At 50.4% G+C, this 13,721-nt stretch overlaps 1 protein-coding gene across 1 annotated transcript; it reads left to right on the top strand.

Moving 5' to 3' along the window:
- Window positions 1-922: 922 nt before the first annotated feature.
- Window positions 923-9,733, top strand: Cldn15 (claudin 15). The gene is made up of 5 exons (XM_057765537.1): window positions 923-1,352; window positions 6,045-6,209; window positions 8,444-8,525; window positions 8,612-8,728; window positions 8,810-9,733. Exons 1-5 carry the CDS (start codon window positions 1,136-1,138, stop codon window positions 8,910-8,912), a joined length of 684 nt encoding a protein of 227 aa, XP_057621520.1. The 5' UTR covers window positions 923-1,135; the 3' UTR covers window positions 8,913-9,733.
- The last annotated feature ends 3,988 nt before the right edge of the window (window positions 9,734-13,721 follow it).

Genomic DNA, 13,721 nt, shown 5'->3' with positions numbered 1-13,721 from the left:
GGTGCCAACTCACCAAGCGAGACGTGGTCAAGAAGGAAATCTTTATGCTCAGACAGGTGCGCAGCCAGGATGGAGTTGGAGGACCCAGAGACTTCCGTTTATCAGGATGAATTAATAGAGCTGGTGATAAGTTCCCAGTAAGTGAATAGGCAGAGAGATCAACCAGAATCATTTCCTAGGCCCGTGATCCATCCCCCAACCCTGGGCCCCTGGGCCCTTGGCAGCGAGATCAAGCTCAATACCGAAGCGTCAAAGGTCAGCTCCGGGAGGGACAATTCAGGAAGTTTGGAGGAAAGTAGTATTTGGTGGCCTCACCTCAGCCTGCGGCTTTCAGATCCAGGGCAATTACCAACTGCTGGGGCGATGGGAGTGTGCCGGGAGCTGTGATCTGTGGTCCCAACTCCCATTACAACCTAAGAAGCCAATAATGTTGTGTCAACAAGGCTGAGAGCCAAAACCTCCAGCCCTTTGATAATGCTGGAGTCTAGTGGGAACCAGGTGGCTGGGTTCCAGAGCTTCTGTCGCCCCAAAATCAACTTTCCTGGTCCTCGGGGGATATAAGTGTCCCAACTTGGGGTCTTCAGTGACTTGGGTTGCTCTTGGGGGTCTCAATCCATCGCAGAAGCCCGTGGTGGGCCCGTTGGAAGTTTTCTTCTCTCTCGACACGCTGATCTCTCAGCTACTGAAAACTCTGTCCCTCTCATTTCGTTCCCCGACCCTGGTGACAGCTGAGTCAGAGACAGGCCACTTCCCCTGGATTCCTGATGGATCCCTGGGGGCTGCTCCTTCCTTGGCTGTATCCCTGAGTCTCCTAGTAAGTCCAAGCTCCCCCCCTCCTAGGGCGGGGAGTCCCGGGCTAGGCCGGGGGAGGGGGTGGACTTTTGGCCCGTTTATTCCCTCCATCGCAGTCAACAGCTGCTGAGCAGAGCAGGCTTGGCTCATTCCTCTGACCTGCCAGGAAGGAGAGAGTCCCAGAGACTGAGCTCCAGGAGAAGGCAGACAGGGATCGCAGCTCCACGGCCCGTCCTACACCCTCCTCCCTCCTTAGTCTCCAAAGCCCCCAGAATTCACCTGGAGGTGCCACATCTATCCCAATCCCTGGGGCTCCAGCCCCTTGGGGGATCTACATCCCAGCATGTCGATAGCTGTGGAGACCTTCGGCTTCTTCATGGCAGCCCTGGGACTGCTGATGCTGGGAGTGACCCTACCCAACAGCTACTGGAGAGTGTCTACCGTCAATGGGAACGTCATCACCACCAACACCATCTTTGAGAACCTATGGTACAGCTGTGCCACCGACTCCATGGGAGTCTCCAACTGCTGGGAGTTCCCTTCCATGCTGGCCCTCTCTGGTATGGGGTGAAGGGGGCTCTAGGGGACAGAGGGAGATTGGGTGGCTGGCTGGAGATATCCTAGAGGACAGGTTGGAGGTGGTTGCCGTTGGTCTGGCCTTGGGCACCATAATGACAAGTTCAGGTCAAGCCCTCGGTTCAGGGCAGCTGCAGCAAAGAGTCCTGCATGACCCAGAGCTATACATGGCTCCCTGTCCTAACATGTGACCCTCCCTAGCTAAGTCGAGCTTCCAGGTGCAATTCAGGCCTTTGCTAGCTCCAGCCCGCAGATGAACAATGGTCTTGGATGATGAATTTGGTCTTGGCCATCCGCAAACTAAGAGCAGTCACGGTGCCGGTGCGCGAGTGGTCATGAGGCCTCTAGGCAACAAAACTTGCGGGCGTGAATGGGACGTTGGCTATATGTATTTTAGTGTTTTATTCTGGGGAGTGTTTGCTCAGTTGGCAGGGGTGAGACCAAGACTCCATCTTGGTTGATTGACTGCTAGCCCCAGTAACCCTCTGGACACTAACGGACTGTGGTCTACCTACCCTGCTGAACTCGAGGGCCCTCGACGCAGCTCACTTATTGTGGAGGAGAGTCTCCTGAAAGTCTGGGTGGATGTTGGAGAGGTGGTTATGTGGACACACATGTATATTTGGGGCTCAGAGTGTGGCTTTTGTTGTTTTGTTTTGTTTGAAGATGTTAACATGCTACCGCATGCAGCTCTAACTTGGGCCCTGGCGTTCCTTTGCTACCTGCATTGCCTGCCCCTTGCTCCCCTGCACAGTAACCCCTCCGTTGCTCCCCGTGCTGTCATTTCCCCCAAGGGGTCCACTTGGGCTTCCTAGTCTCCTCGTGCTACAGAGACCAAGAGTCGATGACCGCGAACCCTCCCCGGTTGCCCCTGCCGTAGGTTCCGGTCTTGCCTTCCGAGGAGTCCGACTGTAGATGATGAGTGGGTGGGAGGCTCTGAGGCCAGCCCAGGGGGGAAAGTGGATGCTGGGAAATGGCCCCATTAGTCTGGAAGGTGCCCTGAGCAGTGATGGTGTCTGGGTGGATCACAAACTCAGAGCAGTAAGTGCTCAGAAGGGACCATAGATGTGGGGCAACTCGGCGCCCAGCCAGCCTGCTGCATCCCCGGTGTGCAGAGGGCATTTGGTTGTGAGCCTAGCCACTCAAGAGGGGCTGCTCACCGTGTTGCTGCTCTTTGCCTGCAAGAGAACATGAATTTGGAGGAAAATCACATGGGAGGTTGCTGGGGGTGATGGAGGATGGAAAGCCTTGAGGTCTCCAGGGCTGTAGTCACTTCCCTTTCGTGTTTTTGGGTTTGGGTTGTTTCGTGGTGTGTGTGTGTGTGTGTGTGTGGTATTTTAAGGCATCGTGTTGCTATGTAGTTCGTTCCCCAACCTCACTAAGTGGTCCTAGGCTGACCCTAAACTTGGAAAGATCCTCTCGCATCGGCCTCCTAGGTGCTGGGATTACAGGTATGCACCACCGTATCTAGCTCTTCCTTTTTTTTTTTTTTTTAAATATTTATTTATTTATTTATTTATTTATTCATTTATTTATTTATTATGTATACAATATTCTGTCTGTGTATATGCCTGAAGGCCAGAAGAGGGCAACAGACCCCATTACGGATGGTTGTGAGCCACCATGTGGTTGCTGGGAATTGAACTCAGGACCTTTGGAAGAGCAGGCAATACTCTTAACCTCTGAGCTATCTCTCCAGCCCTAGCTCTTCCTTTTATACGGACACTGCCCTTCCCCCATGTACATCTGTGCTTTTCAGAAATATTTGCATCATTAGCTGGACCACTCTGCAGAGCTAAGCACCCCGCCTAGAGGCCGAGGAAGTAGAGAGGAAGCTGTGATTCTAATCCACTGTGTCTGGGCTGAGGACCAGTTTCTTCCTCTGTGGTCTGCTGAGTCCCAAGAGGGATCCTATCTGTTTGCACCCAGTACTAGAGGTTAAACTAAGGACTATATGCATGCTAGACAATACCCTCTGTCCCTCACTGAGGGATTCTAGGCTGGTGTTCAAGCACTAAGAGCCACCCTACCCCAGCCCCTCCCTGGGGAATCACAAGCAAATGCTCTACCCCAGAGGTAGAGCCCCAGCCCTCTTCTTATTTATTATTTTCATTTTATTGGGTTGTTTTGCTTTTTGTTTTTGTTTTTTAGGCAGGGTTCTCTGTGTAGCCTTGACTGTCCTGGAACTCACTCTGTAGCTGTGATTCTAATCCACTGTGCCTGGGCTGAGGACCAGTTTCTCGAACTCACAGAGATCCACCTGCCTCTGCCTCCCAAGTCCTGGGATTATAGGCGTGCGCCACCACCGCCCAGCTTTCTTTTTGTTTTTCATTTTGAGACAATCTTGCTGAGATGCCCAGGCTGGCCTTGACCTTGCAGCCCCCTTGCCTCAACCTCTTGGGTACGGGGGTGATTTCCCACATAGCTCACCAAGCCAAGCCTATTAATCAATGACTTCACGCCTGTGCCACCCTGCACTGTGACGCTGGACCCACGGACCTGTAGGTCCTTCAGTCATCTTTCCTTTCTCCATCAGCATTCTCTGCACATTAAGAATTGGTGGGTCGAGACCTCTCGCTCCCATTCCAAACTCCCTTTAAAGAAACAAAAAAACAAAACAACAACAAACAAACAAACAAAAAGAATTGGTGGGTCGGTCCTGGAGAGATGGCTCAGCGGTTAAGAGCACTGACTACTCTTCCAAAAGACCCTGGTTCAGTTCCCAGCACCCGCATGGCAGCTCACAACTGTCTTAACTCCCCGGGAACTGACACCCTCACACAGGCATACATGCAGGCAAAACACCAATGTACATAAAATAAGAATAAAAAAAAAAAGAAGAACTGGTGGGAAGCCAGGTGTTAGTGCACACCTTTAATCCCAACACTCAGGAGGCAGAGGCAGGTAGGTCTCTGTGTGTTCAAGGCCAGCCTGGTCTGCAGAGTGAGTTCCAGGACAACCAGGACTGTTTCCGAGAAACCCCAGTCTTCGAAAAAACCAAACCAAACAAAACAAACAAACAAACAAAAATGGTGGGGAATTCTAGAAGGTGTGGCTGGGAGTCATAATGTCCTCTCAGAGAACTTTGTCCCTCCTCCTTCCCTCGTAACTCCACCGTACTTTGGGCCCCACCCGGGAAAGGGGTACAAGGTCCCCGAGAGTGCTTGACAACCATCAAAAGCAGGAGGAGCTAGCAGCTTTCCTCATCTTTGAGAACAGGGAAACTGAGGCACCAGAAGATTATGAGCTGAAGTGACTGGGATGAGTTCCTCCGCTCAGGTTTCCCAGCTCCCCATCCCCCAACCACCCCCCCCCAGCTCTAGACCATCTGCCCTGAGTCACTACTGCCCCCTGCTGGTTACTTCAGAAGAAACTCAACTCCAACCCAGAGTGTCCATGGTGTTGGAATGTCGGCACAGGCCTGTAATCCCAGCAACACAGAGGCTGAGGCAGGAGAATCAAGAGTTACCTCAAGATCATCCTTGACAACATAGCCAGTTTGACCTTGTCTCAATCAATCAATCAACCAATAAACAAACAGGCAGGTGATGTAGCGCCGCCTGTTGGTAGAGTGCTTGCCTAACATGCTGAAGTTCTAGTGAGATCCGGTATCCTTGCTTGCTAGGGTCCTTCAGAGAGGCAGGCTTGTGGACTGGTGACATTCTTTAAGGAGAGGATGGGAGGAGGCACGGAACCCTCACCCCAACCTCCCAGTCACCCCTCCCAACCATTTGTTTGCAATTCTACCCTAATCGCATGGGTGTCTTAGGGAGAGGCTGGAGTGTGTGTGTGTGTGTGTGTGTGTGTGTGTGTATTTATCTATGTGTGTATGTATATCTCCCCTCGAGGGGACAGCTAGGAGATGCTATGGGAGCATCATCCACGCCGGATGAAGACTGTTGTGGCTGCTTTGGGTCGGCCACCCTTCTGCCAGTTAAGCACTCTCTGTGCTCTCTGTGAGGCAGCCCAGTTAACTAGCTGGTTCCCCCAAGGTGGTATTTGGTGGACTCCTATTTTGGTTTGTTCTCCTGGGACCTCAAGAGGAAGGAGTAGACGTTGGTTATATTCACCCAGGGAAGGAATTTGGCAACACCTGGGTTGAATCCCCAACACCAGATAAACCAGATCTGGTTGTGTGTGCCTGTCATGCTAGCAGTGGAGACAGGGGTGGAGGGATGGCACACGGACCGACGGACTCAACACAGATGGACATGGGACGACGACAGAAGGATCAGAAGCTTTAGGTCACGCTCAGTTATTAACAAATATGAGGCCTGGGTTTATGTTTGTTTGTTTGAGTGTTTTGGTTTGGTGTTTGGTTTTTTGAGACAGGGTTTCTCTGTGTAGCCCTGGCTGTCCTGGAACTCACTCTGTAGACCAGGCTAGCCTCAAACTCAAAGAGATACACCTACCTCTGCCTCCCAAGTGCTGAGATTAAGGGTGTGGGCCACCACCAGCGCCAGCACCCCTCCCCTCGTTTTTTTTAAAGTTTCGACAGTAGCACCCTAGCAGGGAAAGGAGGGGTGCAGCACGAGGGAACCAACAGGGAGGCTGATGTGAATCCCGGAGGGGAAAATTGCTAGGAGCTTTAGGTGCTAGAGACCAGTGGGAAAGCATGGCGGCCGAGGGATGTGTGGAAGAGAAACACTGACGGCTTCACCCCGCCCGCTCCCCAGGGTATGTCCAGGGTTGCCGCGCCCTCATGATCACTGCCATCCTCCTGGGCTTCCTGGGCCTCTTTCTGGGCATGGTGGGGCTGCGCTGCACCAACGTGGGAAACATCGATCTCTCCGTGAAGGTCAAGATGCTGGCCATTGCAGGAACCTTCCACATCCTTGCTGGTAATGAGGGAGTAGGGGGTGCATGGGTTAGGGAGGCCCTCGCCACAGCCCCCCGCGGCTTCTCTTGTCCTCCTCTCCTGCTCTCAAGTGTATCTCACCTTCTCCTCCTCGCAGACCCCTGCTGTCTCTTGTCCATCTCTCCCTGTTCCCTACCCTGTCTGTACTCAGCAAATCTCTAGACCACAACTTAGTGTCCAAGAGTAGGGTTGCCCCGCACACAACTGAGCCATATCCCTGCCAGGCCTGAGAGGCTATGTCCTCCAAAACTTACGGGGGATCAGAGTCAGGGTGTACACACACACACACACTCACAGTAACAACGCTATAGATGGCCTATACTTTACTGTCCAGCTTGTTACATTTCTGCACACGTTCTTCATAATAAACCATGTAGAACTGGTAAGCGAAGAAATGGATTTTGTGGTGACCCAAGATTGGTCCAGGTATCCTCAGGGTGGATGGGAACAACCAACTTCTGAAAGTGAGCACCTATACTCACACACATACCCCCACACACCAATAATAGTAAAACAATAATATTGATAATAGTCATTTTTAAAAATCCAGACAGGATGGGTATTTCCCATTTTCTAGATCTGAAGGTTTGGAAAGGTCCCTCAGCCAGCGTGACAAGTGACGGGTGATAACCCACAGGGATGTCTGTCGGGGCAGGAAAGACTTTCTTGACAGCCAGGCTTTCAAGACAGGGGTCGTGATCATTTTCTCTGCCAGTTAAAGACTTAAGAGGCAGGGAAAATCTCAAGCTGGCTAGGTGGCAGAGAGAAACTTTGAACACCGCAGATGAATCAGCAGGTGAGAAAAGGCATTTATCGGGGATGAGGAGACACACAGAAACACTCAGCAAGGCAGAGGGGAAACTGAGAAGCCAAAAGTCCAGGATCTTTTGAAGGCGGGACGTTTAAGTCTGAAGAGCCTTTCCTCTTTAGCGTTGGTCAGTGTGAAGACAACATGACTGACTGGCCCGCAGCTGTTGCGTAACATGTCCTGATCCAGCACTGAACCGATGAGCCAGTTCACCCATGGGCAGGAGAAAAAAAAAGCCGACAATGCCCTTGTTTTAAGCTGCCAGGCTTTTGTTCCAAGTCCAGAAGGGAGGGGGAAGCCAGCCATCTTAGAAGTTCACCATCTTCATGACCTAGGCATGGCCACTCTCCTTGTCCCCCAGGGACTCTTTCAAATCCTAGCCCCTCAGTATATTTGAGGACTAGCAGGCATAGAGCCATGTGACCAGCGATGGATGATAACCCACCGGGAGGTCGGCAGGAATTACCTGCTGATTCATCTGCTGTGTTCAAGGTTTCTCTCTGCCACCTGTCCAGCTTGAGATTTTCCCTGCCTCTTAATTCTTTAACTGGCAGAGAAAATGAAGCCAATCATGACCCCTGTCTTGAAAGCCCAGTTGTTCCATCCCCAGCACTGAGTTAACTCTGTGTGGTAGCTCATGAGGTAACAGGATCAGGGTCATGCCAGGCTACGTGGTGAGTTCAAGGACAGCCTGTTAGGAATATTTTCTAATGTGAGCTCTCTGCCAATGCAAAATAATCCCAATCAAGCCAAATCAGACCAGATTAAAAAATATCCGGATTTAATTAGACACCTTTGCTCCTGGGTGGCCCCGAAGGGAACAGGAAGTCGCCAATGCGACCACTGGAGAGGAAAAGGGAAAACCACATGTTTATTTTTTGTGGAGTAGTTTAAATAGCCCGTGGGAATGGTCTTGACCTTTCCTGGGGAGGGGTCAAGGTTCAAGGGGCACAGAGGAGGGGCCTCCAAAGATGGAGGCTGGGTTTTACACAGCCTAGGCTTCATAAGATTATCTTTAAAAATGTAAGATATCCCACTGAGCAGTGGTGACATACACCTTTAATCCCAGCACTTGGGAAGCAGAGGCAGGTGGATCTCAGTGAGTTCGAGGCCAGCCTGGTCTACAGAGCTAGTGCTGGGATGGCCAGGACTGTTACACAGGGAAACCCTATCTTGAAAAACAAAATCAAACAAAGAACAAACAAAAAAAGTAAGATATCCTAGAACTCAAGAGGCCTAAAGGCTGCGTTTGAATGTGTCTGGGCCACAGGCTGTGTCTGGGACAGAGGGAAGGGACTATTTCTCTTGGACATGACGTCCAGTCCCTCAAACTCCTCAGAGCTCTCTTGCTTTGAGAGGTTGTGGCTGTGAGAAGGGCCCAGAGGACCACCCTCCACCCTTTTCTCCAGGTACCTGCGGGATGGTGGCTATCTCCTGGTACGCCGTCAACATCACTACTGACTTCTTCAACCCCTTGTATGTTGGAACCAAGTAAGTGAGAAACCCTGCCCTTGAGGACAACGGGTAGGTTTCGGCCTAGCCCCTCTGGGCTGGCACTTACCTCTTCTGCTCCCTAGGTACGAGCTGGGCCCTGCTCTCTACTTGGGCTGGAGTGCCTCCCTGCTCTCCATTCTGGGTGGCATTTGTCTCTTTTCCACCTGCTGCTGCGCCTCTAAGGAGGAACCAGCCACCAGGTGAGGAGAGGGAAGAGGATGGAGTGAGGATGGCGACATGCTGTGACCACCTGTGACCCTGCCTTCCTCTTATTTCCGCAGGGCCAGGCTTCCCTATAAGGCTTCTACGGTCGTGATACCCAAAACCACTTCGGACGAAAGCAATGTCAGCTTTGGCAAATATGGCAAAAACGCCTACGTGTAGGAGCTCTGGCCTGGTGGACACGGTTTCCTGCCCTCCTCCTCCAGCGGAAAAGTGTCCCCAGGATGCTCGGACCAGGCTCCAGTTAATAACCTCAGGACAGGCCATTTCCAGGCGCCACCCTGTGCCTGGAAGCCATGACCTGCTCTGGGTATACCTGCTCTGGCACTCCAGCCTCCCCCAGGAACAGAAGCTGCGGGGGGCAACTCGCATGGCCTCCTACAGCTGGACCCAAGGGGACAGAGGTGTCTGCAGCTTGTGATGCCATATAAATACATGTATAAATAAATGTATATTGTGATTGTTCAGGGGCTTCAGGGGCCATGAAGTTGCAGCTGATTGAGGGGCTCACTCTCAAACCACAGACTGTCAATACTGTCCACTTTTGAGCTGTCTTGTCCAGTGAGGATCTGAGTTCAAATCCCCAGAACCCATGTAAAAAGCCAGGCAAGGTCACACTCCCATACCCCGCGCTGTTGGGAAGGCTCTCTGAGGCTTACTGGCTTCCAGCCTAGCTCCAGGTTCAATGTGAGACCCTGTCTCAGAGGTCTAAGGTGGAGAATGATAGAGAAAGTGCTGGAAGCCCTCCTCCGACCTGTGCAGGCACACAGACTGTGCACAAACAGCTTGCACAGGTTCTCAACAAAAGGCACTGCCAGTACCCACCTCAGGGAATTATTGCTAGCTGGGATGCCCCCAGCGTCTCTCTCTCTTGACTCTTAACCTGTGTTCTTCCAGCTACATGGAGGAGACATTGATCCAGAACAGGTGTCTGTATGTGTGTGTATGTGCGTGCGAACTAGATTTGGGGTTTAATAAAGATATTTTAAAAGATGCATTATTTACATGTATGTGTGTGTTTCTGTGTACCATGTGCCTGCAGGTACCTGAAGAGACCAACAGAGGGCACCAGATCCCCTGGAACTGGAATTACAGGTGGTAGTGAGCTGACATCTGTGGGTGTTGGGAGCAGAACCTTGATCCTCTGTCAGCTGCTAGGGCTCTTTTTTTTTAAAAAAAAAATATTTATTATGTATATAATATTCTGTCTGTGTGTATGCCTGCAGGCCAGAAGAGGGCACCAGACCCCATTACAGATGGTTGTGAGCCACCATGTGGTTGCTGGGAATTGAACTCAGGACCTTTGGAAGAGCAGGCAATGCTCTTAACCTTTGAACCATCTCTCCAGCCCCAGCTGCTAGGGCTCTTATCCACAGAGTCATCTCTTCAGTCCCTTAATAAAGATATTCTAATATAGATGGAAGCTCAAGTGTCAAGAGAGGACCTCATAAAAGTGATAGCTGCTGGGCAGTGGTTGTGCATGCCTTTATCTCAGCTCTTCGGGGAGGCAGAGGCAGGCGGATCTCAGTGAGTTCGAGGCCAGCTTGGTCTACAGAGTGAGTTCCAGGACAGCCACGACTGTTTCAGAGAGAAACCCTGTGTCAAAACCATACACCCTCTCCAAAAAGATTCGGAGCCCACCTGCCTAGGGATGAAAACACACATTGGGCTGGACCTTCCCTCATCAATGAGCAACTAAGAACTCCCCACTCGCCAATCTGACCCAGTCAGTCCACCACTGAGACTCCTTCAGATAATTTTGGGCTGTGTCAGTTAACAGCAGAAGTGAACCAGAACACCCACGGTTGTTTTGCACCTACCATGTACACAAATACTTACACACACATACACACACATCAAAAGAGGAAGGAAGGAAGGAAGGAAGGAAGGAAGGAAGGAAGGAAGGAAGGAAGGAAGGAAGGAAGGAAGGAAGGAAATGAAGCCACTAGACAGAAGTCTCTAGTCCAGTGGTAGGAAGGAACGGGCTCCTGACTGGTGTCTCCTGCAGCTGAGTGGTGACCAGGCAGGGTCTGCCTCTGGGTTCTGCCAAGCAGCCCTTTCTTTTTCTATAACAAACCTACTCAATTGCATCGGCTCCCCTGCCTGCCTCTTCTTTCCTTTTCCTTTCAGAAAGCCTGGGCCGAGCTGCACAACTGCACACTTAACCGTATTGAACATGACCGTTGGGCTGAACTTCTGTTTCTTCAGTCACTGTGTGGTCACATAACTATAAAAGACAAAAGGCAACTTTAACAAAACAAAACATCCCCCCATTTTTTGAGAGAGTTTCTCTGTGTAGCCCTGGCTGTCCTGGAACTCACTCTGTAGACCAAGCTGGTCTCAAACTCAGATCCACCTGCCTCTGCCTCCTGAGTGCTGGAATTAAAGGCGTGCGCTACCACTGCCTGACTAACGAAAACATTTAGGTACTTTGTGTGTGAGAGAGAGTACACACACGTGTGCCAACCATACATGCAGAAGTCAGAGGACAACTTGTGGGAGTCAGTCCCAGGGATCGAACTCGGGTCCTCAGACTCAGCCACAAATGCCTTTACCCACTATACCTAATCTTACCAAAATTTTAGTGAGAACTTGTCTCAAAGAGCAAACCAAAAAAGAAAAAAAAAAAAACCTCACAAAAACTTTGCTGGATCTCATTAGTAGCTTATTAAGGTCATTTGTTCAACAACTACTTAGGACACAGCAGGGTAATTTCCAGGATTACGTGATTACAGCTTGCAATCCACTTAGAGAAGCAGTGATCTGTAAACGCCATGTCAGTCTCAGCAGCCAGCACCATCAGCAAGGGGACCTCTGACTTCCCGGGAACAGCTCAGTCGTATGCTGTAGTAATTCCACACACACTCCACTTCTGACATCCTAAGGACAATCGTCCCTGCACACTGGGAGCATGGGGATAGGACAAACACCAGCCTGACTGATCCCACTTAGTTAAGTGTCAGACAGAACTGGTTCCCTCTCCTATCATTTTGCAACGCTCCTCAGCCCTCGCTCCACTTGCCCAGGTACCCAGCCCTTGAAGCTAGCTCAAAACTGCAAACACACGAAGGGCTGGTGATAGTGCAGTCTGTAATCACAGCTGCTGGGGAGGCAGAGGCAGGAAGATCAGGAGTTCAAGGCCTGCTGGAGCTAGAGCGAGGTCAGTCTGGACCACCTAGTGAGATCCTGTTTAAACTGCAAAATAAAAAGTGAGCTGGGGTGGGGGAGTGTAGCTCAAGGGTGGAGTGTTTACCCAGAACCCTCCAGGTGAAGCCTGTTAGGTGAGGTTCTGTAGAAGAGCTTGGGCAATATCTTAAACTCCATAAAAAAATAAAAAAAGAGTAAGAGAGAGAGGAAGACAGAGAGAGATGCAAAAGAGGAGGGAACAGGAGTAGAGGGGAGGAAGGGAGGAGAAAGAAGTGAAAATAGGCTCAGAACCATAAAGATTAAAAATATCTCCTTCCAGGGCTGGGCAGTGGTGGCACATGCCTTTAATCCCCAGCACTCAAAAGACAGAGGGAGGTGGGTTTATTTGAGTTTGAGGCTAGCCTGATCTACAAGAGCTAGTTCCAGGACAGCTAGGACTATTACACAAAGAAACCCTGTCTTGAAGAACCAAAAAAAAAAAAAAAAAAAAAGAAAGAAAAGAAAAAACCTCCTTCCAAGCTGGGCATGGTAGCACATGCTTTAAATCCTAGCACTCAGGAGGCAGAGGCAGGCGGATCTCTGAGTCTGAAGCCAACTGGTCTACAGAGTGAGTCCTAGGACAGCCAGGGCCACACAAGAAACCCTGTCTCAAAACAAATAAATCCAAAAACCCCACTTCCTTCCAAACTAAATTCCTAAGAATAACTAAGAAATAGGGCCAGTGAAGATGGTTCAGCCGGCAAAGTTATGTGCTGCCAGGGCTGGCAACTTGAGTCTGACTCCTGGAACCAGCGTGGTGGGTACACACACACACACACACACACACACACACACACACACACACACGCTGTTAAATCTTCAAAAACAAGGGAAAAACTCGAGGCAACCAATAGGAGGTGAAGAAGAGGGGTTGTATCAGGACACTAACTACCAGGGTTGATGCAGCCGGCCTCGCTGGCTGGCTGGGATCCCTCCCTCCTTAGCCCCTCTACAAGTTTCCAGAAGCTATGACCTCTGGTGAAGAGATGCCTGCCCCCAAGAGGAGGAATTTTTTAACTTTTATTGTTTTTATGTATATGCGTTTATTGTTCTAAGCATGTGTTATTGTTTTATGTATGTTTATTGTTTTATGTGCCTTTATTGTTTGTTTATTGTTTTATGTGTTTGTTTTATGTGTTATTGCTTGCTTATTGTTTTTATGTGTTTATTGTTTTATGTATGTGTGTTTTGTCTTCACATATGTCTTTGTACCCCAAGCATGAGCATAAAGCACCCTCAGAAGGAGGTGTCAGATCCCCTAAAACTGGAGTTATAGATTGTAGTGTGGGTGCTGGGAATCGAATCTGGGTTCTCTAGAGGAGTAACCAGTACACTTAACCACTGAGCCATCTCTCTAGCCCAGCAGGAAATTTTTTTCCAAAGGTACTCAAGTGGTTGTTGTTTCTTGGGGTCCATCTGTAGCAGGCTATATAGTCCTCAGGCTTTGCAGCCAACAGACATGGGCAAGGGAGATTGCCGGGTGGGTAAGGCGGTGGTACCCTTGAAAGCCTGATGACTCACGGTTGGTCCTTAGCCCCAACACGTGCCATGGCTCCTATCTGCAATCCTAGCACCTCTACAGCAAGATGGCATGTAGGACGCTCACTTGGAAGCTCATGGAACAGCTAGCTTGAAGCCCACTGAGGGGAGACACAGTAAAAATCTTGTCTCAACAAGGGAGAAGGAGGGGCTGGAGAGATGGCTCAGTGGTTAAGAGCATTGCCTGCTCTTCCAAAGGTCCTGAGTTCAATTCCCAGCAACCACATGGTGGCTCACAACCATCTG

The sequence above is a fragment of the Chionomys nivalis genome, chromosome 3 (genome assembly GCF_950005125.1).
Source record: "Chionomys nivalis chromosome 3, mChiNiv1.1, whole genome shotgun sequence".
In the NCBI taxonomy this organism is placed as follows: domain Eukaryota; kingdom Metazoa; phylum Chordata; class Mammalia; order Rodentia; family Cricetidae; genus Chionomys; species Chionomys nivalis.
This window is presented reverse-complemented; position numbering and strand designations above follow the sequence as displayed.

Excerpts from the sequence above, each read along its gene's own strand:
- Cldn15 (XM_057765537.1), top strand. The coding sequence starts at position 1,136 with ATGTCGATAGCTGTGGAGACCTTCGGCTTCTTCATGGCAGCCCTGGGA. Across the intron at positions 8,526-8,611 it reads CCCTTGTATGTTGGAACCAA|GTACGAGCTGGGCCCTGCTC; the intron begins GTAAGTGAGAAA and ends TCTGCTCCCTAG. Across the intron at positions 8,729-8,809 it reads AAGGAGGAACCAGCCACCAG|GGCCAGGCTTCCCTATAAGG; the intron begins GTGAGGAGAGGG and ends TTATTTCCGCAG.